Source organism: Calliopsis andreniformis, chromosome 7, assembly GCF_051401765.1.
Source record: "Calliopsis andreniformis isolate RMS-2024a chromosome 7, iyCalAndr_principal, whole genome shotgun sequence".
NCBI classification, from domain to species: Eukaryota; Metazoa; Arthropoda; class Insecta; order Hymenoptera; family Andrenidae; genus Calliopsis; species Calliopsis andreniformis.
Genome location: NC_135068.1, coordinates 13,509,389 through 13,535,789, shown reverse-complemented (window position 1 = coordinate 13,535,789; position 26,401 = coordinate 13,509,389). Strand labels below are relative to the sequence as shown.

Below are 26,401 nucleotides of genomic sequence, written 5' to 3'. Positions count from 1 at the left end.
TGGTAAGGTTCTCGCTTCATTGGATCTTTTCCATTCAGAATGGAGTATATATATGTACATATCACTCCCACCCCCACCCCCCCACCCCCCCTCTCTCTCTCTCTCTCTCTCTCTCTCTCTCTCTCTCTCTCTCTCTCTATTTGACATCTCTCCTTTTCCTTCTTCTAAATATACGTACTTCTTTTTGAGTCGTTCGTAATGCGAAGAAGAAATCACTATGCGTTATACGTACAATGTACATGAATACAACGTAGTATTCGAAAAATAATACAAGACAGATACGAAGGAAGGAAAAACAAGTGTAGAAACATTCTACGTGGGTGGCAAGCGCGTATTAGTCTTTCCACAATAATTGAATAGTTAGTTAGTTTTTATTTCACGATTTTTAAACATAATTCAATACTTTGTTAACCAGTTAACGTCCGACTAAGTTAAACGTGATTATTAAAGTTAGATTGTTGAGCACAATTATTGATTTCTATCAGAGATTTTCGGGAAGCGCTATGAGACGAGTTTATATCTCCAAACTCGCTAGCTGACTTACCCTTACGTGGCAATGTAGTCGCCTCCCCCAGTGAGGGTAATTCTCGTGGCTTCCAAATCGGAGAACCTATAAGCGACAAAGAAACAGTTGAAAAGAGGATAGGCTGATCGAATGGGCATTCGAGTTATACATATATTCTGTATACTCTTACCAAGCTCTTTGACTGTAATAGGTTGATAATTTTCTGGTTGATGAGATGACTGGATCAATCTTGCTTGACTACCCGTACTTCCAGCTGAAATGGTTGAAGTGGTACTCAAAGTCAAGTGATTCGGAGTGCGGCCCAAATTCGTCTTCTTCTCACCTAAAAAAGCTTGCGAATCTTCTTCCCCTTCGGATTTCGTTCCTGAGTCCATTTCGACTTTAATCTCTCCTGCAGTTTGAGAAAATATCTTTACATAGATGTGTAGGTACATACGTAAATACATATCCGTGTCAAGTGAACCAAATATACGTATAAAACTAAACAAATGAATCGATAATATTGAATTGAATCCATATTACGATGCATAATCTTACCAGATGTATCGCTTATGGTCTTGCTTCTACCACGAAAGACAGATTCTTCAACATCTTTATCCTCCGAACTTTCATGTTCTATTACTTGTTTCGATTGACTATATTTTCGTTTTACATTATGCGAAGTCGACAACTGTTGCGGTTTAACTGCCTTTTTTGATAACGTGCCCGTAATCACGGCTGCTCCATTCCCACTATTCGATCCTTGACTCGTTTCGGGTTGTTTCTCGAATTTATCCACGTGGCCAGTTGACATCCGTGATGAAATTTTGATCGGTGGTTGACTTAGATTTTGTTTCGTCGATGGTATACTCATATTTCGGACCGATTCTCGAATAATTTGACGAATCGTTCTTAGAAATGCATTTCTAAATTCGGTCGTGCTGAAGATATGCAAAAGATAATGTAAGGAAACGGAGAAAATAATAAGATGGACTAATAGGTACGATTTGAAAGAAAATTGTTGTATATTTTCATTATTATTACTATTAGGTGGTACCTGTTGGAAAGCACATATACTTTCTCCGATCTTCTCTGTAATTGACTTCTCAAGTGAATTAACTCCCACAAGAAATGAGATTCCATATCTTTGGCAGAACTGGCCCGAACTTGTACTTCCGTTACGGGTATTAACACTTGGTAGCGGATTATTTCTACTTCGCTGGAATTTGCTTTTGTCGAAACTCCCTGAATCGATATCGATATAAATGTCGTCATACATTATATATATATATATATTATACATATTATACATACACGCGTAGAAATATATACATATACACATATAGAACGCATAGACGAAATCGTATCTTTTGCAAAGTGATTAACAGTGACTAGAAATTTACCATGAGTTTCTTCTTTTGTCTTAATCTTTCTTTGCACAAAAAGACAACGGCAGATTTGAAGACGAAGCACATTGCATGCAACTCCAAACCTTTCTTGATTTTGCCAAGAAAATCAGAAATGTTAAGCCACTCGACACCTCCATAGTAGAGAAGATCTCCCGGGCTTAAGTCGATTGGCTATTGAAACATTTCGATACTCATTTGAAATGTTCCTCTCGAACAGGTGAATTTCATCAACTATTGATGAACAACATGTATTCTTTATACTCACCTGTTTACAAGACTTTTGGTGTTGCCTGAACAGATGGTCGAAAATAGCTCCGTATTCTTCGTGAATCCTCTGCATTTCGTTTATATGTTCAGCTACTTTCTCCATGCCTTTTAAAGCCTCTGCAACAGGCAATTAGCTGTCGTTTAATAACTTGAATCACGCTACATACTATACGTATATTGTTGCGAGTACCGAGTATACGTGCGGTTTACTAGGGCTCGTAACAATTCATACATATACCCAGTATATGTACATATATTTGTGGTATACTACTATTCACCAATTAAATGCTGATGTTCCTCGCTACGTTCATCAGTGAGATTTCTAAGCTGTTGTAGAAGCAAAGGGTATTTGAGTATTCTTTGGATAGGCTTTATTAAATACGATTCCAAAGTTGACGAGTGTTGCTGCCTTGGGTTTCTCGCTTGCAGGAACTCTTGTAAAGCTTGATTTCCTTCATCTGCAAAATCAAGAAAGAAGTAAAGAAATAAGGGAAGGAGAAAGAATAGAAAGAAAGTTAAAAGTAGAATAGTGTAAATACGTTAGTGTAAATACGTTAGTGTAAATACGTTAGTGTAAATACGAGTAAAATATAGGAACAAAACGTGACTTACTTGGATGTAGAACTTTTTGCGCTTTTGAATGACTAGCACAAAAAGAACTATACAGTTTGAAGTGATTTACGTAATACAAAAAGGCACTTCCGATGGAAAACAGGACTCCCTTTAAAACAGAAATAGAAATAATGTAGGTATAGAGTAGGTAGGTAGTCTCCATCAAAATATCTTCCCTATCATGAAAATATTCCTACCTTGAATTGACTCGGATGGTCGAAGTTATTGAAATCAGCTTCCATTTCGATTGCATGATCCAGATTTTGTAGAAATTGTCGTTGAAACGTAACAATTTCTTGAATGTTTCCAAATAGGGCATTTATTTCTGCGTTCGATAAGAATGTCTCACGTTTAAGAGGCTCTAAGTAGTTCTCCAGTAAATTATTTAAATGCTGTAAAGTATTTTACGTAAACAAATTGTAGCAGTAAAGTAAGAGGTATGCGTATCAGAACTTACTTTTACATAAGTCCGTTCAGTTTCGATCAATTCTAGAATGACTTTTTTTAATTTTTCTGCGTCACTTAATTGTCGGCTTGGCGTGAGAGCTTGCGAATGAGAACTAACTACACTTCCAGTAGGACTGGATTTCCTGGTTTCACCAGGCGATCGACAAATTCCTGTCACTTGTTCGGCTGTTTTTAATAAATTTTCGATTTCGAATGAATTCGTGCGGGACGTTTGTTTGCCATTTTCTATATGAGGAGCTAATGTACACTCTTGCGCGATACTTTCCTTACCTATCCATGGAAAAGTGATTTACACGTTTGAATGGTCCAAACTTATTCGTTGAAATTAGAAGTAAATGACATTCTGCCGTATCATGCATACTCACTCCATCCTGGTGCTGGGACGATTAGACCGGAAATCATTTCTTCACTTATAACTGGAGGATCGGAAGGCGGTGGTGGACATACCAGACTCTCAATTATATCATCTGTAACTCTCATTATGCCTGTGAGATCCGGTGGTTCTGTTCGAGACGATCTCATCATCATACATAGTCCAACTTCCTCTTGCAATACGCTTTCTAAGTACATCATGTCAAGATCGCTCACAATAGCTCCGTTGATCACCATAATTTCGTCGCCTTTAATGATACCTACACAGTTGAGATGAATAAACGAATGAAATTATTGCTTGCCACTAAACATCTCCTTTTCTTATATCTTCTCTGACAATATTCATGCATGAGTGCAAACGCTACTCGCATAGGTATACGTACCTACATGTGTACCTATTTTACTCTCAATAATAAAGAGGAGTAACAAAGACAGGGGAAAAATCAATGATTTTCAATGTCGTTCGTCAGAAGGTAGTAATGTAAAGGGGAAATAAATATAATTAAGGTCATCCGAGGCGTTTCCACATTTATGTATCTAACCTTCATTTTTAAATTAGATCAAAGAAGCATAAAGAGAAAGGATGGATCATGGATGATAACCTCGATTAATCGTTACACAGTTATACTCTTACGTATCAACTATGTACGTATATACGTAAACGTAAGCCTCTATGCGGAAGCGTCTGCACTCGCTTGAAATTATTCGGCGTAAATTGTTTGGCGCGACAATTTACCGTTTTGCATTGCTACACTTTTATCTTCGACTCTGCTAACGTAACAGCATAATTCGTCTTGTCTATCAGAGTTTTCGATAAGTTCTGCTTCCACCGAGAAACCCCACATTTGTTCAAGAGTATTCCTCTGCAGTTCTACTTGATATAAGATCTTGGCGCAGACTTCAACAATTTCATGCGTATGCAGCTAAAACATACGGACATACGTATATATACATAGAGTTGGAATGATTATCTTCCGACTGATTCAGAAATTCGATGAATTTATCACGTGTAGCATATTGAATAGCAGCAGAAATGTTAACGCTTACATAAGTATCGATCAAGTCTGTTCTGTGCGGCACGAAATAATTGTGGTCTTCCATATCGCGTCGCTTCTTCACGCGAACGAAGTGTTCCATCGGGTTTAGATTCTTTCTGTTGCAAGCACTTGCTAGAAATTCTTCGACTGTCATTGCATCGCGCAAAAATACAGATACTAGCTGCGAAAATTGAATGAAACAACATCAGATAGAATGATGTAAGGCGCGTTAACGTTGCCTATTGCTAATTATTACTATCTGCCTATTACTCACCTGATTCTCCGGTACACATACTTTTACAGTCTTTTCATCATCTCGCGACGAAATTTGGAGCGACCTTCTACTGGATCCACTATTCGATCGCGAGAGTAACGGTGGCCTTCTCTTAGTAGCCCCGCGACCTGCCAGCAGGTTGTTCAACAACGAGGGACTTCGTGCGCAAATAAACGCGTGAAATGCCGATACCGAGAAAACCCCTAATTTGTTCAATGTTTGCTTCGTAGCGCGAGACACGTGTGTGAGTAAACTCTGCGAAAAATATGAAAGGTTGAAATCGAATGATAATTTTCTCATGACGAGATTATTAGTTGCTGCTCTTTCCCCTACTAGTCTTGTGGAAATTGACTCGTTTAACTTGTAAAGGATTCTATTTATGGCAAACAGCGATCAATACGAATCTCCGTTGAAACTCCGTTAAAAACACTTATTGCGTACAATAAATTATTCCCATAAATAGTTGCTCATATTAAAAAGAAAAAAAAAATATATATATATATATATACACACACATATATATAGCGGTAATACCATAGTACTGTTTGTCGAAATACAATACAAGCAGATTTAGCACATAAGTACAGCCTGTTTACGCTTTTTACACTTACTTTTGGATTAGGTAGTTCTCCGCTTTGTAAACTAGCCATATAACATCTGAGACGAAATTGTTCGCAATGAAGTCGCTCTAGGTTTTCTTCCCATTGAACAATTTGATTGTTAATTTGCTGCTTCGTTTCCACATCAGAAACAACGGACTGTTGTAGGTCAGCCATATGCTTTAGTTTATGATCCTAATACACAGGAATTTTATTATGAAACATATTTGCCCTTTTAGTGGTGACTGATTCTAAGAAATAGGGTTACGCCCCCAAAGAGTTTACGATGGGCTTACCGATTCAATTGCTTTTTCTAATCGAAAAATCTCTTCCTGCAATAAATGCAGAGTCCCAGTTTTGCCGCGATGACGCGCGAACGCAGCAGCACAAGCCGAATGTATACTGTTTACCCAATTCTCCAGTTCTACTTGACACGGTGCCTAATACAAATGATACAACGTGTTCGAAAGCTTTCAACTTGTTCTTGTCTTGGGTGGTTAGGGTTTCTATGGATTAGTTTTCAAGTCGCGCCAATAACAATATCTTTCGTTAGATCGTCAAAGTATGTAGATATGTATTTCTTTTAGGATCTACACCTATTAGGTTGGCTTAACTAGCAGTTTGACTTACTTGAAACAAATAAGCATCACCAAATGCGGTACTCAGGCAAAATATATAATCCCTTTCCGGATGTTCTGGAATTGGTTGCATGATGGCTCCATCGACTATGATCAAATGCTTGGGTGCTGCTTCCATTGCTCTGCTTTCTTGCGAATCACATGGATAGAAGAGAAGCGTAGTGCCCTTCAGGCAAACCCAATAACCTTTCCATCCTCTTTTCCTCGCGAGCTCGATTTGATGTTTCTTCCGCAACAGCCACTTTTTTACACTAAGAAATCTACAAATAAATATTTTTCATACGTGTATCTACACGTACTTCCTTCCCGATACTGTTACGTTATGCGTTGCATCGTTGGTGTTTCTTACCCAGCTTTTCGGACAGCTCCTGTACAATTGAACGAAGCTGCAGCCGTACCAGTCTGTTTTCCTCGATAGGGTGAGTTTATCACACTCTCACCGTCATCGTCATCACTCACTGCAGTAGTTAACGACATTCTGTCGTCGTCTGATACCTGCAACGTGATCGAACGTATTTAACTTTCAATCTACAGTGAGTCCTTATCGCGACAACGAAGAGATGGAAATAATTGTTATACAATTATTTCACGATTGTTAGACAGTTCGAAATACGTATGGTAATTTGGTGAACTATCTACAACAAGAATATTGAAATATTGCGGAATCTTTATCGGCTGTATGTACCACGAATAGATCCTGAATATAGCGTAAACGCGTGCAATTTATTGGAATATAAATTGGAATATTATAGGAAAGAGAGGGGAAGAAACGACGGATAAAAAGAACATGTGATTCAGTAACATCAACCAAACGAAAATGAACTGATTTTCTAGCAGGAACGATTGTATACGTAAATATATTAAAATATCACTGAATGCAAATATAAAAATATATCGATGTCCGATCAAAGTAGTGCACAATCCATTGGAGTTACACCTATTCGAAGTGAGCTTACTGCTTGGGTATTATATCTACTACATATGTGGGTATGTGGCATGGATTTTGAATCGCTAACAATCCATGCTGGTCGAAATGGTACGTGTACAGTATGTATATGTACAGTCGTCTAGTTACTCGCATGCGAGTGAGGAAAATTTGTTTACAAAATACCAAAAGTGGGTAAATTAAGAAGATACACGCACACACACATACCACACACCACACACCACACACCACACACCACACATGAGGGAAGAGAGGGGGAGAGGGGCGGGGGAGGGAGAGAGAGATAGGGAGAGAAGAAGAGAGGGAGGGAAGGAAAATGAGGAGGAAAAAAGGAAGGAAGAGGTTTGCAATAAGGTAAAAGTGTCGTTAACGGGTAACAACAAGTGTATAACGTGAAACGAGAAGAAATAGAAAACGATAACGCGGAAACTCGTATCTCTCTACCTTTTTAGTATAATTTGTTATACCGCGAAGCTTCTCGCGTATTCCTCTAAAACCTTCGCCGGCCCAAAAACTTACGACTTTTTTCAGAAAGTCAGCGTTGCAAGCATCCGCCGTGATGTGCGGATGATAATGACAGTAGCAGCCCTCCTTAAGAAGCTTCACAGTAGTCGTAGTATTCCTCTTCGGAGTGCCGTTGATCTTGAACATGATCTCTTTACGCGCAATGCTGAGACCGTCGATATAAAGTTGGACCCACGTGTTCAAAGCTCCTCGAACAATTTTAAGCAGCTTATAGTAGTAACCGTCACCACGACCGAAATTCACTTTCTCTCGAACATTTTTGCAATTGATCCAGTACAGTTTCCGCGTTTCATTGATACATATTACGTTAATAGTGTGTCCCTCACAAACGCAAAAGTATTCTCTGCAGTGTTTTTTATGCAATGTATTCGAATCTTCTGTAGAGTTACCACCCAGATTCAACAAACTCAGAATGCTATTCATACATTTAACCGACCATCTCGGTTCTACCATTATTCGTTGTTGCTTCGATATTTCTTTGGAGCTAAAGGAAAAGTAATCACCTCCAGGACGGGTGGACGCGAAATCATTCAGCCTCGAAACACGAGGTCGGACATTGCGGAGTAAACCGTCTAATCGTCTTAACACCGACACATAAAGAAACTTACGTATTTCTGTGCAATCATTTTAATTCGCCATTATTCCATCGATGAACCCTATCTTCTTTATTGTCTTTTTAAAAGGCGCAAACAGACTTGTCGCTCGTCGTGGTATCAATGATCGTAACAGGTATTTGAGTCATTGTCACTGTTGCAACGCATTTGGTGCAACAAGTAAAATTCCTTATCACGATTGTAAATTTGAACGATTTGTTTGACAAAAATGATTGCCAACGGTTCCAGCTCCTTTGTGAGTAAACGCAGTAGACTGATTATGAATGTGCAGACAAAGTAGAAGAAGCAAAGTCGACTTGCGTTGAACATTTTCCAGAAACTCGTGAGTCGCGATATAACTTTGTTCGATCGTTCGATAGCTGGATATATGTACATAAGAGGAAGAGGAAAAGGAAAAAAGGGAGGGTAGGGGAGCAGCAGGGACGTAGGAAAGGAGAAGCAAATCTTTCTGCAATATTTCTCAAATACTCTTTTCGTTATAACGAACACGAGATTGCACTATCCACATTTCGAATTATCTCTGGGCACTTGTACACCTTTTCCTTATTCTTTCCGGAGGAAAATATAATATTTGTTTCGTTTCACAAATCGCGCAAGATCATCCTTCTTCCATATAACTGTAACGACTTAATTTCTTGCAATCGATAACCTGAGGTTTGTACTATACTCTTGCACTCAATGGATTGTCATTCCGTACGTGTTTTCTCAGACGATACCACTGTAGAAAGTTACCATTTTAAAATATAGTTACTCTTCTTTTTCTCAAAACATTCATTGATCTTTTCAAATAACATTAACAAAATCTGCGAATTGATTAACAGCTAGAAATGTGCACTCGAAAGTTTCACCAAGAAATTTGACACGTACACGTTTTCCTCCTATCTGTTCGCTTCTAAGAAGCAAACATTTAATCTTGTTCCCCGCTAAAAAGTAAATATATAGAATATTTCTTCATAATACATATGTAGAAAGCAACACTTTGTAGAAAAATATGTTGGGTTTTTCAATATCACTCTCTTCCCTTTCTTGTTTCTTCTTAAGTATACTTGTATCTATATAGATATCATCTTCCTTTTCTCTTTCTTTCTTCATTCTTTGTTCTCGAAGCCAAGTTATAAGCTTTCTTCAATCTTGTCACACAAAGTAAATCGCTCCTTCGTTCATTATTTGTCCCCCCCTCCCTCTCTCTCTCTCTCTCTCTCTGTCTCTCTCTGTCTCTCTCTGTCTCTCTCTCTCTCTCTCTCTCTCTCCCTCTCTGTGTGTTCCTTTTTCGTATTACATTCGTGGATAAAGCTTAGAAAAAGAATGAAAGTAGGAAGGTGAACGTAGTATGGATGCCAGGTACCTAATTACCCGTATATGGTACGCGTTTAACATAAATTGTACGATTTATGGTTTATAGTGTTATTCTTTACTAGTAGCACGTGAGCCTGCACGTGTAGAATAACTCGAAATATACTAAATTATTTGGTAAGAATAACGTGTATTTCTTTAAGGTGTTGTAACAAAAATCTCTGGCTACTGAAATCGTTAAGTAGCGAATCGCTCTGCTCCAACTATTTCCAACTATTTCCAACTATTTCCAACTATATCCAACTGTTTCCAACTATTTCCAACTATTTTTGACTATCTCTGATCTATCTGCGATTGAATTTCTACTCGGTCACTATCGATCCGTATCTTTTTCGAATAATCGACGCGTCGCGTCGCGATGCGATTTGGCGCGTTTCGGCGCGACGTCCTTCCGTTTCTCTCAACGTACGACAACTAGACTTTGCATACGTTTCCAATCCTCAAACGCGTCACTGGTAGTGTCCCCATCCATCGTGAAATACGTGAAATCTTCACGCGTGAAGATCCGTTGGATAAATTCCAGATGGTGATATATATTGGTTCTCCGACTTGTGGAGAAGCTACGAATAATTAGCGAATACGCGAAACTTTAATCTCTGTTTGACGGTGCACAGAGAAACCAGTTTGAATTTGTGAAAATATTGAAAGAGCTCGATAATTATCGAGTCCTCTTATCTCTGTGCTCGTGAACGAACAGTGGTCCGAATTAGTGGTCCGCAGTCGCGACCTGCGTTGCTCCAGACTGCTGCGCTGGAGAACAGGGAAGAGGAGAGCTGCTACCGCGAGGGGAATCAATACCTCAGTCCTTGTGGAGGCCGAACGGGGAACGGGATAGCTGGTAGTAGGGAAACGGAAGGTGGGTGAGGGGTTGCGAACAGACCGTGGAACCAGCAGCGTTGCAATAGGGATAGTGGGTGACCGGTATAAAAGGGGCGGGAGAAGAGAGTAAAGCGACAGCACTGCTACCAGTGCTACCACGCGCCCACTCCACCCTTCTTTCTCCACCACTCTCTGCCTCTCTCTCCCCCCTTATACCTCACTGGATCGTTGTGGAAAGGGTAGTAGCTGCCGTTGCCTCTGCCGCGCTACGGTCGGTGTGGTGGAACTTTTAGCGGAGAGGAGAAGAGACTTCGAAAGCAACGAGCTACGAAAAGAGCGCTCTACAATTTGGTAGGAGTAGTATACCACCAAACGCGAGAAGCGGCACCCTGTCTTCCTAGCGGATACATTTATTTTTGTACATCGTACAAATACTAATTACAAGCTACATATGATAGCTTAGAAATATGTGTTTGGAATTTAGGCTAGTGTATTTGCCGCAATATTTCTCCGGAAAAACGGAGAAGAGTGATTGTTATTCGGTGGCGCATCCTTCCAATCAAAAGCTTCGTCATGCTTCTTTGCAAATTTATCCAATTTTTCATGTAGATAATACGTGTACGATGTAGGCAATAACGCGAATTAACAGAACAAACAAAATACAAGTTTTAGTACGTAACAATGTTATGTTAATCTGAATTTTAAAAATCTGTACAGGCAATTCGATAGTTCGACAGATGCTATAAATTACTAATACGTATTGTTCTTAACTAAAGAGTCGCTAATCATATACTTGGCTCTTGATCGCAGACCGATAACCGTGAAACTCGACGTTACAATTATCGCGGGAAAAAGAAAGAAGCAGAAGTACTCGAGTTGAAATGTTAGCACCTCGGGTCACATGTTTGCGCATGCACCTGTTATGCTGGCAAGGAAAAGTCTATCTTCGACTTTCCATCTACTATATGTATGTATAATATCGCGTATGCACATATGTATATGTAGGTATTTATCAATACTGTGTATAATCGCACTACTAACGTACCTGCGTGCTCTTTACCTTTCCATTTTTCCCATGCATCACGTAGAAAAAGTGAGAGCAAAAATTTAATGTTTCCTTTCGCAGATACGTATTTACAATGTTGAAATATTCGTCCTACGCAGGACAGAACAAAAAGATCATCGTGAACTCGATTCGAAAGGAATGTGTTGTAGGAACAGCATGTAAAGGTGCCGCGAATATGTATATCTAGGAATATACGAGTATACGAATATACGAATATAGTAGGTATATGCAGGCAGGGTTAGTAGGTTATTTGCGTTCGTTTAGTAAGTACTTATTGTTAGTTGTTTTTTTCTTTTTGCAATATCAATGAATTGAAATGTTGCGTACATATACACGTAAACGCACACGTACATACTTAAACGAATTTTGTACAACTACGCAAGAAAATTTCTTTTTTGTATTAGGTACCTACATATGTTTCGTACACATGTATAAGAGAGAATAGATGGATCACGCGTACATTTTTATGTATCAAACTGCCTTTGTTCTAACTGTATTTCTATAAAACCGTAAACGAAGGACAGAAAAATAACAATTAATAATTAATACTTGTTATACTCCGCTATAAAATTGCTTTGTACGTATAAATAAATGACGAATAATGGAATTTTACGCGAACTATAATAATTATAAATAATAATAGATACGAAAGTAAGCACAGCATTGCATGTACACGTATATTTGATGGATTTAAAAAATGTTTAATCTGAAGTTTGCATTTTGAGTTAAATTATAATGAGTTATAATAGATTTGTTTAGATTTTGCATTAATATGCATAATACATAATTACATAGGTATGTACAATGGCATGGGATTGAAATTTGACAAGATGTTGACGAAATATATTGATATTGAAATTTCAGTATATCTTTAGCTATCTATGTATACCTACGCAGAAAAGAAAGTGTAACGAAACTACATATGTATTTAAGATGAAACGCTATTATTGATGTGACCAACGTGCTCAAGGGATCTTTACTTTCTCCAAATTTCTCTCTTGCTACTGCGAATCGATATAATTTTCGCCAAACCATCGTACATACATGTAATTTCATGTTTCTTATCGTGTTAGCCACTTTTAGTTGTATATTTTCATATACGTAGTAACTTGGATAAGAATCGACTCCGTCAAAGCAACAAACTACTGCTTAGTTTTAGTATTCGACTTGTCGATGTATCGGACTGATAAAGCTAACAACTTGGTGCAGACAACTTACCTCTGAAGACGTCAAGTAGCAAAGTCTCGAGTCTGTGCTTTCCAAGGAAGCTTGTTGAACGATTCCGTATCTACCGTCTCTGTCGGACATATAATCGGATCTGACGCTATCCTGTCTGTCAAATGTGCCTCTGAAAATATGAATAAGGGTTGCTACGTTTAATTAACGATAATAATAGAAATATAGTAAGGCAATAATGTTGTAATTACTACACGGTTAGATTTCCTACCTTTGCTCTAAGGAATCGGTTCGATTAGATTTGTAGCCGCTATCGTTAAGACTGCCCTCGTGCCTTAGCGATGGGAGAGAATCCCATGGCGATTCTCGTCTATGTCCCGAATAACTTGGATTTATCGAACTCGAGGCACCAGAACCGAGGGTTGAACTGCCCGATTGCCATCCGTCAGAATGACGAAACCATTGTGCACGAGCGGACTCTCCGATGCAGCTGGCGCATCTGAAAATTTCGTTGAAATGAAATTCATTACGTAGTGTAGATACGACTGACAATGCCGTATCCGACTTGCACTTTACTTTCCTCACGAAATGCAGCGTAGATCTTTACATGAGACATAGAGAAATTACCTAGAATTATAATCGCTAAGATATCCACGATCACGGTCTACGTCTCTATCTCTTTTTTCTCGTATCATTTCGTTGCGATCGCTATAGTAGCCGTCCCTGCTGTCTTTACTATTTTGTCTTTCGTTGCAATAACGGTACGATAAGGGCAACGTTGACGATTTGTTGGAATTAGAACCTAAAATATAGAGTATCGTATGGAAACGTATTTAATACAATGTAGGTAGGTAGTACGATTGAAACTTACGTCTTCGAGAAACGTGAGGTGTGCGTTGAACGTTCAGTGGTATATTTTCTGCAAACTCTGCAATAAAACCGTTGTATACAGTTTGTTACGTATCTGATGTTAACAGAAAAGGAGTTTTGTAGAAAAAGAGAATGAGAAAGAGAAGCGTGGTGGAAGTGACGTTACGATAGTGAACAGAACGAAATGATAGCAGAAAGTATATATATAGTCTTTGGAGTAGATACAGGTAACTCACCTAAGTTTTCCATACTTTGCGTGAGAAGTGCTTCGAATGTACGTAAACTGTAACTCTCGGCATCCATACCCTTGGCCAATGTATTCCTCAGATGCATCTCGTATTCGAGAAGAAGTCTACTAGTCGGGCTGCCAGGTGTTGAAACTGACTGCATATTTTGTTGTTGATATGTCTGGCCAGTATTGCAACGACGCGAATTACAATGAGTTGGCTGTTCCATGTCGGAGTTACCATTCGACGAACTTGGCGTGGTGGCGTAACATTGATTATCGAAGATGACATTATCCGACGGCGGCGACATGTCACCTGTGCATCGATTACGTTCCGAATCTAAGTAGGTCCTGCCTCTGCCGCCTACGACAAACAGGCGTCTCATGCAAGAATTGGAGGAAACGGTGTGATGAGCATATTCAGCTGTCGGATGAAAACAATCGTTACTTTACTTGCGTTCAGGTTGGTTGGATGAACGATGCGTCGACATGCGCCATGCATCCCTGCTAACTCTGCTAACCGACTACGCATCCCCTATTATTTATTTATAGAACTTATAATGCCTATCCTTCCCTATCCGTCTCATTCTTTCGACCTTTCAGGATATTATAATATTGTATGTACTATATCGTGTGGTAAATGGGGGGTTACATACGCGAGAAAAGGATAGACGGATGGATGGATGAACGGATAGACGGATAGACGGATAGATGTACGTGGAAATACTAATTGATTTCGACAAAATGTTTTAATCGTTCTCCATTCGATCATTTGGATTACCTCTATCCCTATCCTTCCTCCTGGAATAGGACGAGGATGACAATGTCGTAGAATTGTTGTCTTGAACGCAAAATGAAGTATACGAGAGGACCGAAAATGAAGAAATGAGAAGATTTAGAAAAAAAAAGAAAAGCAAATGCAACAAGTGTATGTAGGTGCGACACAGTAGAGCGCGTAATCGATATCGTTATATCTCGATTTGTATAAGAATATTGTCATATGTACCCGCATACTGACGTCCCATGTCGTGCACGCTTCTAGAAGTCTGGAATTTGTTACTGTATGGAGCTCGATATGGATGCGCATAGTTTTCGTTCTCAGTCTCTTGTACAACGTACTTCTGATTATTATTGCTCGGGTGGTAATGATAACTATGATGACTATGCCTTTTCCTGGTCATCTCCGGTGATGTGACGGGACTGTCGATACTGGACATAGGTTTTAGCATCCTCTTCAACGTATTAGAATCTAAACTAATCCCACCATTTTGGGCATTTTCGATTCTCATGTCATCCGTACTCTTGCTTTTTGACTTCCTACCGCCGTGATTGTTATTCACTATATTGAATATATTGCCGTTCTGTATTTCCAAATCTGTATAATCAGCCGACTTTGTATGATGCAATTGCTCCTTTCGTAAGGATTTATTTTGCAAAGTACCCCCTGCCTGAGTACCTTCGGACTTTAACATTTCACTACCGTTTTGCTGCGTCGACGTATCTTGACTTTGTTTCTGTGATTTCTTCGGCGACACCGCGGTACCTTTCTCCTCTGGACTATCAATCTGTAATTTACGAATGATACAAAGATGCACGATTTGTGTAGAAACGCGACATGTAATACCGTCTTGTCTTCAGTTTCTAACTTACCTGAGACCCAACAGTAACTGTTTCAATACCAACATTTGCAGTCTTCGGTGTAGTTTGGCAGGTTTCATTTTGCTTTTCCTTCTGTTTCGCTGTTTCGCCACTGGCTTTCGTCATCTTCCCTGGTGTTGCATTCGTATTGTTGACATTATCGTAAAGAGAGGCGCTAGACGTTGCAGCAGTTATTTTTTCGCGACCCGGTGTCATATCCATTTCCGTGGATCGTGCCATAGTACGTGGAAGAGTAGAAGTACCTGTAAGTACGAACATACATACTCTCTGTATGTACATACTTATAACGGATGAGAAAATAGAAAACGTACTGCAGAAACCCCGATATCTAGCTTCTTGACTTCGAAGTCTGGTGGCAAATTGTTCTGGGGTCATGCAAGTGCACTGAGGCTCTCTGGATCTGCTCGGCGATGCCGGTGTCGATAGAGGCTTTCTCCGCGTTTTGGTCTTCTGCTTGTTCGGTGGTTCGAGCTTCAACGAGTAAGAAGAGGACGCTTTCCTTGAATTCTTGAACGACGGTGACTGTACGAAAAATTAACTAATGACTATAAACGACTGAAATCCCATCGAATTGATTTTGTTAACCCCAGACTCGTATTCACGCTGTGCCTACACAGAATTCTTTTACGGTTAAGAATCCATCAATTCCTCGTATATCGTTTAAATATAAAGAATTGTACCGATTGCGATGCGCGATATAACACTTTTTCTATTTCACTGACTATTTTATTGGCAGTAGTGAGTGTTACGATTACATGTACAGCCAGACGTCGATCTGACGTTGTAAATTTCTTTTTATTTCATTCCTTAATCCATCACCGTAAGTGACAAACAAAGGAGATGTCGACACTTTTCTACAGATCTACCCAAGTAAGTTGTACTATAAACTTACGCAACACTCTCTAAATTGTTTAGCATCTATCGGAGAAGTAAAATTCAATCCCCACGTATCGTTAGTCATCGTATCTTTCCAGTAAACGAAACATTCCGAGGCTTGTCCAATACGTGTTCCTGAAGCACAGCAAAGAGAGCGAAAACTGATTAAGTACGCAACGTTTCCTCCACTATTAAGAAGAGCAACTCTGCTTTTCTGTTATCACAAATAGGAGAAAATCGAGTATAAAGTTTACCTGGTTGAACCAATCGCACGTCTAGAATTTTGTCGACTTGACTGTTGTATGCAGTAATATGGAAGACGCATTCTGGCGAATCTTGAATGCAAGTAATATTTACAGGAACTAAATCTTCCGATACCTGTTGCCACTTTACTGTTCCTGCTCCACTAGCGCTCACATGGAACACTTCAGCCCACAACCTAAAAAATCTCATTGCTAAAGCATGCGTTGCTATATGAACGCCTCTTTTGCGTATTGAAATATATAAAAGACGTGTATGTAGGTATGTACTTGGAAAAAATAAGAAAGAAAAAACGGATGAAAACGGTTTTTAACTAACGCAAGCAACAATCATACGATAATATCTTTATCGATATTGACAAGCATTTTAAATAACATTTTCGATTCAATCGAAAATTTTCAATCAAATATACCTACAATAGGGTGTGTCTTTAAATATCTTCCTTACGAAAATTGGCGCAAAGGCATATGTAGGAGGTACATACGTATGTACATACCATACATACATCGCATTCTCGAGAGAAATATTTCACACATCAAACATTTTTTCTTGCAAAATGACTTAATGCCATACCTCAACTAAAATTCAATTGTTCCAAAATGAAACATTGATAAAAATTAAAAGTTTCTGATTTGTGACAGTTCTCTCGCAAGGGAGCGATATGTTTTACTTGAAGAAAACGTTTGAAAATAATTTGCGATTTCATACTTAGAATGCCAAACAACCAAACTCATCGTTATAATTAATAAAAAAAGTTGTATGCGTTCTTTAATCTCTTGAAATGAGAGGATTGAAATTGAAGTGCAAATGTACGAATTCTTTCGACTACTTTAGATGAGAGGACATCATGCATTCTCTAAACGACCATCTAGCAGTACAGTACTCTAACTGAATCGAACTTACAACGCATATAGCAGTCTCATTACCATATTTTGTGCAACAGTCTCACGCACATATTCTCCTGTTCGTTTCGTAGTAGGAGGCCAAATAACGATTCTTATAGAATATTACAAATCGCAACGTGCACCCGTTTGATCATCGTTTCACATGCGAACGCGTTGTCAATCGAAGGATGAAGTCTAATCGTAAGGGAGATTATAAGACGTGGACAATGATACGCGATCGAAACCGAGAATGCAATATCAGTAGCGCATTGGACTGTACTTGATAACGAGCGATACAACAAAGGAAGAAAAGGAGACTGAGAATAGATAAAGTAGTATAGATTTGAAGTTGAACTCGAATTTGAAGTTGAACTCGAATTTGAATTTGAACTCGAATTTGAATTTGAACTCGAATTTGAATTTGAACTCGAATTTGATTTTGAACTCGAATTTGATTTTGAACTCGAATTTGATTTTGAACTCGAATTTGATTTTGAACTCGAATTTGAATTTGAACTCGAATTTGAACATATGCAAGTATATTGGAAAATAAAGGCAAAACAGAGAGAAAGGAAGAGAAAGTGACTTGTCTAAACGCGCAAATGGATGTAAATAGGAGTATGGTAGATACATGTATCTGTATATGTATATGTGCGTGTGTATGTGTGCGTGTGTGTGTGTGCAAACGCGAGCGTCTACTATGTGTCGTATGTATATATACGTGTGCAAATTTGAAAAAATAAGATAAAATAACGGAGAATAGACAAGCAGATACTAAGAAGAGAACTAGAACTAATAAATGAAGTAAAAGACAAAAGGGTAAGGAGAAGAAAAATAAAAGAACTCAAATAAAACAATTTATGCTCTAGCTGAGAAAGGGAATCGCAATACATTTAATATGAAAATACGAGGGAGAGAGGGAAGAGAGAAAGAGATAGAGAGGCCTTGTCAAAAACAGAGATCGATAATGTAGTTGAATGGAGTGGTTGAATGGTTGAATGGTATGGTATGCGCACCTCTTCCTTTCTCTTAAGCTTCCGCACCTGAGCAAGTGGCCAGTGTCACCCCTGCGACCTCCGCTGACGCCCATTCCGCCCCTAGCCCCTGACGGCCATGGGGAATCTTCATAACGATACGCCTTTCTGATTAGAGGAGCGCAACTGCAAGACAGCTTATTGCCCATTCTATTCTTGTTACTCTCTTATCCCACCTGTACGATTGTTCTTCTTTTCACACTTATTCACCCCAATTAATTCGCATTTACTTTACTCAGCGATTGATTCTTCTTTTCAGATTCGTTGCTTTCTCCTTCTTTCAAGTGCGAGTTACAGGATCAATTGATTTTTCATAGTTAAGTTCTTTCACTCTATTTCCATTTTGACTCGCTCGGTATTGGAGGTTTTCCAGCTACCCAAATAGTTCGAAGATTACTTTCTCGATTGGCTTGTCTGTAGACTTTTGGCACCGTTTTTATATTAAACACCGACTTAACCGGTAATCACTTGTTCCTTGTTCCTTATTCCGTTTTGTCGATTTATTTTGGGAAGCACTGTATAATATGTAATAGGGACAATATCCGGTGATATAATAGAGGACGCAGGAGAAGATACCGTTATTGTCACATCATTGCAGATGTTCGAAAAGTCATCAGCTAGCCCCTGACATGATCGCTGAAAATACAATAATTTCATTATATTAGATCGCAGTCGTTACATTATATCTTTTATGTTTAACGTCACATCCCCTCTAGTATCCTTCTTCCTATCTAGTAGTAAAAAAAAGTTTGCTAATAAGAGAATCGTACAGATTCCTTTACTCTTCATTCATGCTTGGCACCTAGTAGACTGAGTAGATTGAGTCAACGTATACACCGGCGCAGCGCAGCGTAGCGGCACCGTCATGTCATATTTGTCAATTCGTCGAGTCTATTGTAGCATATATCGACCTTCGAATAACTAAAGTAATAAAGTAATTGTTCACAAAGAATAGTAAAATATTTCCAGATTGAAATTTATTGTTCCTACAGGTATGAAAGTTCTTTCAAAAGAAAAATGCGTTGATACGTAGGTAATGCTAGCGTTAGCGTTATAAGTACAGTAGTACAAACATTAGCAAAGTCAATGAAGCGAAACAAGACGACGTTGCGTATGGATAACGACGTGTCACGGATAATAATAGGGGTAGCGCCGCGAGAGGGTTACTGAACCGGTGCTGACTCTTCATTTACGTAGTACAACATCCTCTGTACATATACAACTATGTTGTTGCGTATAAAAATTGAAGGATATATTTATATCTACTGATTACAACTATAGACATCAACATCACTGTCGTTCTTTGATACGTTGACATATTAATGAAGCATATACTAAAAGCTAGGTCTTCATCGAATTTTATTTCCCTTTATAAGGAACAGCAGGTGTAGATGTAACATAAGCCGATTTCGGTCAATGAAATTTTGATTAAAGTCATTATTAAGCCATTTCTCCTTGCACAAGATGATTGAAAAGTTGAAGAAGCTTAACTATTCGACACATAAATCATCAGTACATACACGATCGATAGAAAAGACATTTGTAAGTTGAAAGACCGGGCTGTGTTATGAAACGAAAAAGACCGACTCCGCCTAGTTAGAGGTAGTAGCTCACCCTAGCACTGGAGTAAACACTGCGCCAGGCAGGATGCACCACCCGCTGTCTAGTGTTTCAATTAACGACCCTTATTATACACATTGTCGAAAGTAAAAGACACTTTTCCCATTTGAGATGTTCATGTTTCACATTTTTTTCTACTTGTTAGTATTTCGCTTTACCTTCCTTCCTTCCTTCCTTCCTCTTTTACTCATCTTCTCTTGTCCCACCCTCTTTCGCAGTACCTTCGCTCGTGACTCCCTCCCCTCATGTATCCCCTACCATCCGCCCAGTTACTGGTACGCGCGCGCGTACATAAGTATACACACGTATGTACACACGCGCGCGCATTGTCGCTTTCCTTCACTCATTTGCTTTTATAGTTTTGCTTTTAATGCCGGTGTTATAATATGAAACTCACCATTTATGAGATGTCTTCGCGATTGTTCGAAGCCGTGAGAAACTGTAACTCGTTACGTTACAACAATATGACAGAAGAAAATGCAAACAGAATGAAAGAACCAAAAGAGGAGAGCAGGAAAAACGAATATACCGAAGGAAAATGTTCGAGGAAAGAGTAAAACCGAGTAAAATGCGTGAAAAGAGGCAAAGGATTGTAGAAATATTGGTGTGTGTAGGAGTAGAGAGAAATAGAAACGGGATCAAAGAAGGGTTGGGCTACCACCGTGATCGTAGTAGAGGGGTAACATCACAGTATCCACCCTTTCCTCGAGCGAATAATTCACAAATGATCACCTGTTAGGGAATAAACGAGAATTTATCTAACGATAATGTGGTCAACGATTACCTAAACACCTAACACTTTACCGACGATAATTTTCAATCGGAGATTACACATCCGAAATCTGCGGTATTTCGCGGGAAATCCTCGCGGACGACGTAGTCATGGATACTGCAGGATCGAGCAAAAGAGGCGACTGCCCCGTTACCCACCTCCCCTTCTTCTACGAATGCGCGCCCCTCGACCGAAAATGTCAATATCCTCTCTTGCTGCGCCCGCGATGCGCTCCATGTTACTCTGAACAGCCCTGTATGCGTTTTCTATTCCTCCCTTCTTCTCCACCCTCTCTCTCCAACTCATACCCCTCCTCGCCCACTCGTTCGCTCGCGCTCTCTCTTTCACACACACATACACATCTGCACACACGCGTCGCGTGTCCACCCACGTTTACCTTTGCCCCTTCTTTCTCCTAGCATCTCGATTTTTCCTCTTTCTACCACTTTTTTTTACGATCTTACGATCTCTCTCTCTCTCTCTCTCTCTCTCTCTCTCTCTCTCTCTCTCTCTCTCTCTCTCTCACACCACCACCACCCCGTCTTGCTCTCTCACTCTCTCATGCTCACTCCCCTGTTTTCTGTTTTCTTCCTTAATTTATTTTTAAAATCGTGCTACTCACTCTTTAATGGACATAGATACATAATTTGACTCTTTAGCGAAGAAATTTGAATAACATACACGTATAAAGACTTGTTGAGAATATATCTATACTAAATTTACGGCTTACACCATGCCTTTTCCGTTTACCCCATTATCACGTCTACACTTTACAATTTGAAGTCGTGGTACGTAACACTTCTACCGTTAATCTTCTATTTCACCGTCTGAACACTGTAATTCACTATTCGTGATTTACCATTTAACTCACCGTAGAACGAATACGGGGTGATCGGTGTTACCGTCGTTGTCGCCGTCGTCGTCGTGTCGTCGTCGTCGTCGCCGTCGTCGTCGCCGTCGCCGTCACAGTCGCTGTCGTGCCTCTATACCGAGGCGTAACCATAGTGATTAGCGATCGATATGAGACATGCGCGTCGTCACATTTACTTGTGAAACGAAAGAACCACCCTCGCTTCATTCTTTTATATATCATTTACGACAAATATCGAAGCATTAGTGATTCATTTGTTGCATACTTTTCAATTACGAAACAGCATACCATTTTAGAGTTCTATACAGTAGTAGCATTCAAGTAATTTTTTATATTCTTTTGCATGCATAGATTCATATATGTATATATATATATGTACGAATCACTTAATCGAAGCTCAATAACACCCAGTTAATTGAAAGTTATTCAAGTTCTGTTATTATTAATCTTCCGCTAAAGCATACAAGCGATTGCAAATATACAGAGTAAAAGGGATTTACTTTGGATGCAACATAGGGAAATAAAGTATGAAAAGATGCTAAAAATAAATGCAGACTGTTGACGATTGAAACAGTTCATTAATGAAAATTACAAATAATTCAAATATGTTTAAACTATGTTTCGACTATTTCAAATCATATAAACCGCCAATTTGTCGAATAATTCGATAGGGGGCGGCACAGATAAGAGACAGAAGCCAGAGGCAAGTATTCGCAACCGTATACATAACCACAAGCAACTGCGTGCAACGCAGTAGGTATAAATTTTGCATCGAATGTAACATATATATTTATGTGTACCTAGATTGTACACATAAACTTTACTATCATTGAATAATGACAATGATGAATATAATCTGTGATCCATATACTTTTAAACCAACATGCATTGAGCTTTATTGAAGAAAAAAGACGTCACGAGATATTAACATTCAACTCATGTGCATGACGGCTATATTCTTAACATCGGTCGGTCGTGAAAACTTCTTCCACGGCGGAACGTTAAAAATAAACTTAGTAAATTATATGTTTAGATGAAAATTAATGTTGCATAGCGTAAGATGAATGATATTCCAACGAATACGTAGAAAAATTATCTGGTTTGACATTCGCACGTGGCCATAGCATTTAACCTTCATTTTATATTCGTTCCTTTTGATATTCGAGATTCAATAAAAATAAACACGACACAATGCTAAAACGAATCGTGTTGAATATGAAATCAACTTTTGGAAGTCTTCAGTCACGTTCTACTAGCAAACTGTCAGTGAAACATAAAGAAAATGTTGAAGATAAAATGCAAGCCTGGCAAATACACTCATACGGCGGTCTAGAAGAATTAAAACTTTCAAATATCAGAATTCCCATGATCGCTAAGCCAACAGATGTTCTGGTGAAGGTCGAAGCGTCCAGCGTAAATCCAATAGATATTGCTATGACAAGTACATTGTATAACATTGATTTCTCTTCTCTTTTCTCAGTATGTAAACCTCAGATAACACATTTATATTTCCTTATTGGGTATTGATAGGAGGGTATGGATCAGCAATTCTAAATTTTATGCGAAAAACAAGACATCTTACTGGTGGACAGTACGATGAATTGGAACTTCCATTAACTTTAGGCAGAGACTTTTCAGGTATAATAGTTTCGAAAGGACATGGGGTAAATAATGGGTTGAAATTAGGAGATAAAGTATGGGGTGTAGTTCCAGTAGAACAGCAAGGCTGTCATGCCAATTACGTAGTGGTTGATAGAACTTTGGTAAATATTAAGAACATAGAACACACACATACATATACATATATATATATATATATATATATATATACACATCATAAAAGTTTCACAAAACCATATTTATTCCTAGGTTGATTTACGTCCAAAGAATTTGTCTTACATTGAAGCAGCCAGTATATTATATGCAGGTTTGACAGCCTGGTCTGCTCTATGGATTACTGGTGGATTGTGCTATAAAACTACATTGGTCACAAGAAAGAATAACAGAATTCTAATATTAGGAGGTTCAGGTGGAGTAGGAACTTTGGCAATACAACTTTCAAAGGCCTGGAATATGCATGTACGAGATTTTTCAGATTAGCGAGACTCATAATATATATCTGTGCATCGTAAAACATAAGCAAAACTGGTTTAGGTTGTTACCACTTGTAGCAGTGATGCTGTCAATCTAGTACAAAAACTGGGTGCTGACATTGTAATTGATTATAAATTAAACGACAGCGATTCAAAAATAATTGCAGAAGGACCGTACGTAATTCTCATTAAACAATATGGAAAAAGAAATTAGTCAACCATTTGCTTTACTCTGTAAACCATTCCATTTCAATCTTTGTCATAGATACAACATAATTTTGGATTGTGCCAATCAGGGACCAAATCAAATACGATCCAAGGGTTATCCTCATTGTACTTACATAACTTTAAATTCACCGTTATTAAAAAATATTGATGAGCATGGACTGATAGCCGGAACTGTGAGAAACATAAGCGAATTAGTAAAGTATAATATCCCAACTGTTGAAAACAAAAGTTTTGTAAAATGGGGCTTTTTTACGCCTTCGCAAACAGGAATTAAGGCCCTTCATGATTTCGTTGAGAACGGAGAGGTATTTACACAATACAAACTATCGATAATCGTACTGCACGATTTATCAATACATTATTTTATTTTCATTGAATTGAATTTAGGTAATTCCTGTGGTAAAAAAGGTCTATCAATTTCAAGAATTACCATTAGCGTATGATAGAGTGGCTCAAGGTCATTTACGAGGTAAATTGGTCATTGATATGTGTTAGGCGTTCTCGCAACAGAAGGAGAAGAACCAATAGATAGTACAGCATGTAACAAAAATTATAATTTATCTTCAATAAACTTCAGTAATGTTACATCATATTTCACACATTGCATTTTGTACAGTTTTTGTATTTAAGTATAGAATATCATTTCCAAATCCTACATGATTGCGAACTTGATGCCAGCAATCGGTCGCAATTTCTGTCGCTTTCTCTGTACCATCTTGTAAGACTTCTCGTAAATACATAGGCTCTTTTATCAGCTTTGAAAATTCTTCTCTAATTGGAGACAATTTCTCTATAACTACATCCGCCAGCAGTAATTTATATCTGTACAGTATGTGTAAAAATAGAGAAAAGAAACACAAAAGAAAAAAAGTTTACAAGGAAATGCGAGTATATAGAATACTGAATGTGTATTACATACTTCCCCGTATCTAGTCCTTGGACTTCTAAACATATCTGGTTGGGTGTTTTTCCAGTGAGCATAGAATGAATAGCTATTAAATTTGCAATGCCGGGGCGTTTCTCAGGTTCGTAAGTGACCTCCGATGTACAATCTGTTATAGCTTTCTTCAATCTCTCTAACAAAATATCAGGCTCATCCAAAACTTGTATTTTACTTTTCGAGTCTGTACTCGATTTCGACATTTTCTTGGAAGGATCGCGTAAAGATCTAATTCGTTGACTCGCATTATCTGTAAACATGTCCTATTAATACTACAAATAGTTCCTGAAGACAATGATACAAAATAGATAGAAACTTTACCGTTGATTAAAGAATGCGGTATAGGAAAAGTATCTCCAAATTTGTTATTGAAAGAAATAGCTAACTCTTGTGCCAACTGAATATGTTGTTGTTGATCTTGTCCAACAGGAACATGAGTTGCTCTACAATGTATAATTTTATTGAACACACATTTCTGTTTCACAAGAAAGACACTAAGCATCATAAATTTTCCAGGACGCAATGAAAACTGTCTAATGTTTGAATTTAATGTTTTTGCAAAATGTTTACCTGTACAGTAATATATCAGCTGCCTGTAAGATGGGGTATATGTATAAACCAAGAGGGACATTCTTTAGCTTTTCACTCTTTTCTTTGAATTGAGGTAGACGTGCTAATCTTGCTAAGGTTGTTATGCATCCAAGGACCCAACATAATTCAGTATGCATTGGTACAGTAGATTGTTGAAATAATATACTCTTCTTTGGATCTATACCACAAGCCAGTAAAGTTGCTGTCATTTTTAATACATTTTCATATAATTCCTTTGGATCCTAGGACATTTACTCTTAATTTGCTTAAATTTATTTTTTTCTTACCGACCAACAAAACATAAAGAAAATATACTGCTACAAATCAAGTGATTGTAAATCTCTTACATGGGATAAAGTAATAGAATGCATATCTACAATGCTCCAAATGACATTTTCTCCGCTATCCTGTAATTGCACCCATTTTTGTATAGCACCCAGGTAATTCCCTAGATGAATAGTTCCAGTCGGTTGAATTCCCGAAAATATTCTTTTTGGATAATTACTCTTGAAAATCTGCAATTGATATTGGATACTACAATACAATGTATATCTTTAAGTGCATGTCAGATTAGCATGTAGAAATTAACCTCCTGACTATACTCTCTTATATATACGCGTGTGTATTTGATACTACGAAAGATAACGATATTTCGTATCGATGTAAACATTTCCGAAAAGCAATTGTACTTATGTATTAAGAAAACTGTCAATTCTGTGCCTGTGTAGTATTCCAAAATACGACAAAGCTACTGCATTGCCATTAATGCATATATATATATATATAGATGTAAATA

General features: G+C 38.3%; 3 protein-coding genes and 1 long non-coding RNA gene across 13 annotated transcripts; 1 reads left to right on the top strand and 3 right to left on the bottom strand.

The window, feature by feature from the left end:
- Positions 1 to 352: 352 nt before the first annotated feature.
- Positions 353 to 18,866, bottom strand: Sif (guanine nucleotide exchange factor still life). 6 transcript variants are annotated; one of them, XM_076382657.1, is made up of 29 exons: positions 18,500 to 18,866; positions 16,566 to 16,750; positions 16,328 to 16,446; positions 15,747 to 15,957; positions 15,427 to 15,677; positions 14,783 to 15,341; positions 13,787 to 14,140; positions 13,552 to 13,608; positions 13,308 to 13,482; positions 12,952 to 13,179; positions 12,723 to 12,852; positions 6,531 to 6,676; positions 6,174 to 6,441; positions 5,840 to 5,983; positions 5,556 to 5,738; positions 4,945 to 5,199; positions 4,681 to 4,851; positions 4,370 to 4,556; positions 3,627 to 3,893; positions 3,251 to 3,531; positions 2,991 to 3,185; positions 2,794 to 2,902; positions 2,460 to 2,639; positions 2,180 to 2,298; positions 1,909 to 2,085; positions 1,563 to 1,750; positions 1,064 to 1,446; positions 696 to 917; positions 353 to 610 (listed from the first exon to the last, which is right to left on the bottom strand). In XM_076382657.1, the coding sequence occupies exons 1-29, from the start codon at positions 18,637 to 18,639 to the stop codon at positions 432 to 434; spliced, it is 6,063 nt and encodes a 2,020-aa protein (XP_076238772.1). In that variant the 5' UTR covers positions 18,640 to 18,866; the 3' UTR covers positions 353 to 431. The 6 variants fall into 6 exon arrangements, with proteins under 6 accessions (XP_076238772.1, XP_076238771.1, XP_076238773.1 ...); XM_076382656.1 differs by having other exon boundaries at positions 18,473 to 18,865; XM_076382658.1 differs by having other exon boundaries at positions 13,787 to 14,092; positions 18,473 to 18,865.
- A 76-nt stretch (positions 18,867 to 18,942) lies between these two features.
- LOC143181934 (uncharacterized) lies at positions 18,943 to 21,838 on the bottom strand. Of its 4 annotated transcripts, none has more exons than XR_013002358.1 (2): positions 21,742 to 21,826; positions 18,943 to 19,126 (listed from the first exon to the last, which is right to left on the bottom strand). It is a non-coding gene; the product is annotated as an uncharacterized LOC143181934 (long non-coding RNA). The 4 variants fall into 4 exon arrangements; XR_013002357.1 differs by lacking the exon at positions 21,742 to 21,826 and adding an exon at positions 20,508 to 20,719; XR_013002359.1 differs by having other exon boundaries at positions 18,989 to 19,126; positions 21,754 to 21,838.
- A 675-nt stretch (positions 21,839 to 22,513) lies between these two features.
- On the top strand, positions 22,514 to 24,676 carry LOC143181932 (NAD(P)H oxidoreductase RTN4IP1, mitochondrial). Its single transcript, XM_076382662.1, has 6 exons — positions 22,514 to 23,194; positions 23,284 to 23,516; positions 23,623 to 23,832; positions 23,908 to 24,020; positions 24,112 to 24,379; positions 24,462 to 24,676. Exons 1-6 carry the CDS (start codon positions 22,945 to 22,947, stop codon positions 24,567 to 24,569), a joined length of 1,182 nt encoding a protein of 393 aa, XP_076238777.1. The 5' UTR covers positions 22,514 to 22,944; the 3' UTR covers positions 24,570 to 24,676.
- Positions 24,607 to 26,360, bottom strand: Trprs-m (Tryptophanyl-tRNA synthetase, mitochondrial). Of its 2 annotated transcripts, none has more exons than XM_076382663.1 (6): positions 26,195 to 26,360; positions 25,953 to 26,120; positions 25,585 to 25,847; positions 25,336 to 25,457; positions 24,994 to 25,264; positions 24,607 to 24,896 (listed from the first exon to the last, which is right to left on the bottom strand). In XM_076382663.1, the coding sequence occupies exons 1-6, from the start codon at positions 26,273 to 26,275 to the stop codon at positions 24,662 to 24,664; spliced, it is 1,140 nt and encodes a 379-aa protein (XP_076238778.1). In that variant the 5' UTR covers positions 26,276 to 26,360; the 3' UTR covers positions 24,607 to 24,661. The 2 variants fall into 2 exon arrangements, with proteins under 2 accessions (XP_076238778.1, XP_076238779.1); XM_076382664.1 differs by having other exon boundaries at positions 25,585 to 25,838.
- Between the last annotated feature and the right edge of the window lie 41 nt (positions 26,361 to 26,401).

Bases quoted from the DNA above. Each gene is read 5' to 3' on its own strand.
- Sif (XM_076382656.1), bottom strand. From the start codon at position 18,639: ATGGGCAATAAGCTGTCTTGCAGTTGCGCTCCTCTAATCAGAAAGGCG. The intron at 2,299-2,459 runs GTGAATAGTAGT...TGCCTGTTGCAG, and splicing joins GGAACATCAGCATTTAATTG to AGGCTTTAAAAGGCATGGAG. The intron at 1,751-1,908 runs GTAAATTTCTAG...ATATCGATTCAG, and splicing joins GACAAAAGAAGAAACTCATG to GGAGTTTCGACAAAAGCAAA.
- LOC143181932 (XM_076382662.1), top strand. From the start codon at position 22,945: ATGCTAAAACGAATCGTGTTGAATATGAAATCAACTTTTGGAAGTCTT. The intron at 23,195-23,283 runs GTACATTGTATA...GGGTATTGATAG, and splicing joins AATAGATATTGCTATGACAA to GAGGGTATGGATCAGCAATT. The intron at 24,380-24,461 runs GTATTTACACAA...AATTGAATTTAG, and splicing joins ATTTCGTTGAGAACGGAGAG to GTAATTCCTGTGGTAAAAAA.
- Trprs-m (XM_076382663.1), bottom strand. From the start codon at position 26,275: ATGTTTACATCGATACGAAATATCGTTATCTTTCGTAGTATCAAATAC. The intron at 25,848-25,952 runs GTAAGAGATTTA...TAAATGTCCTAG, and splicing joins ATTCTATTACTTTATCCCAT to GATCCAAAGGAATTATATGA. The intron at 25,265-25,335 runs GTAAAGTTTCTA...ACATGTTTACAG, and splicing joins ACCGCATTCTTTAATCAACG to ATAATGCGAGTCAACGAATT.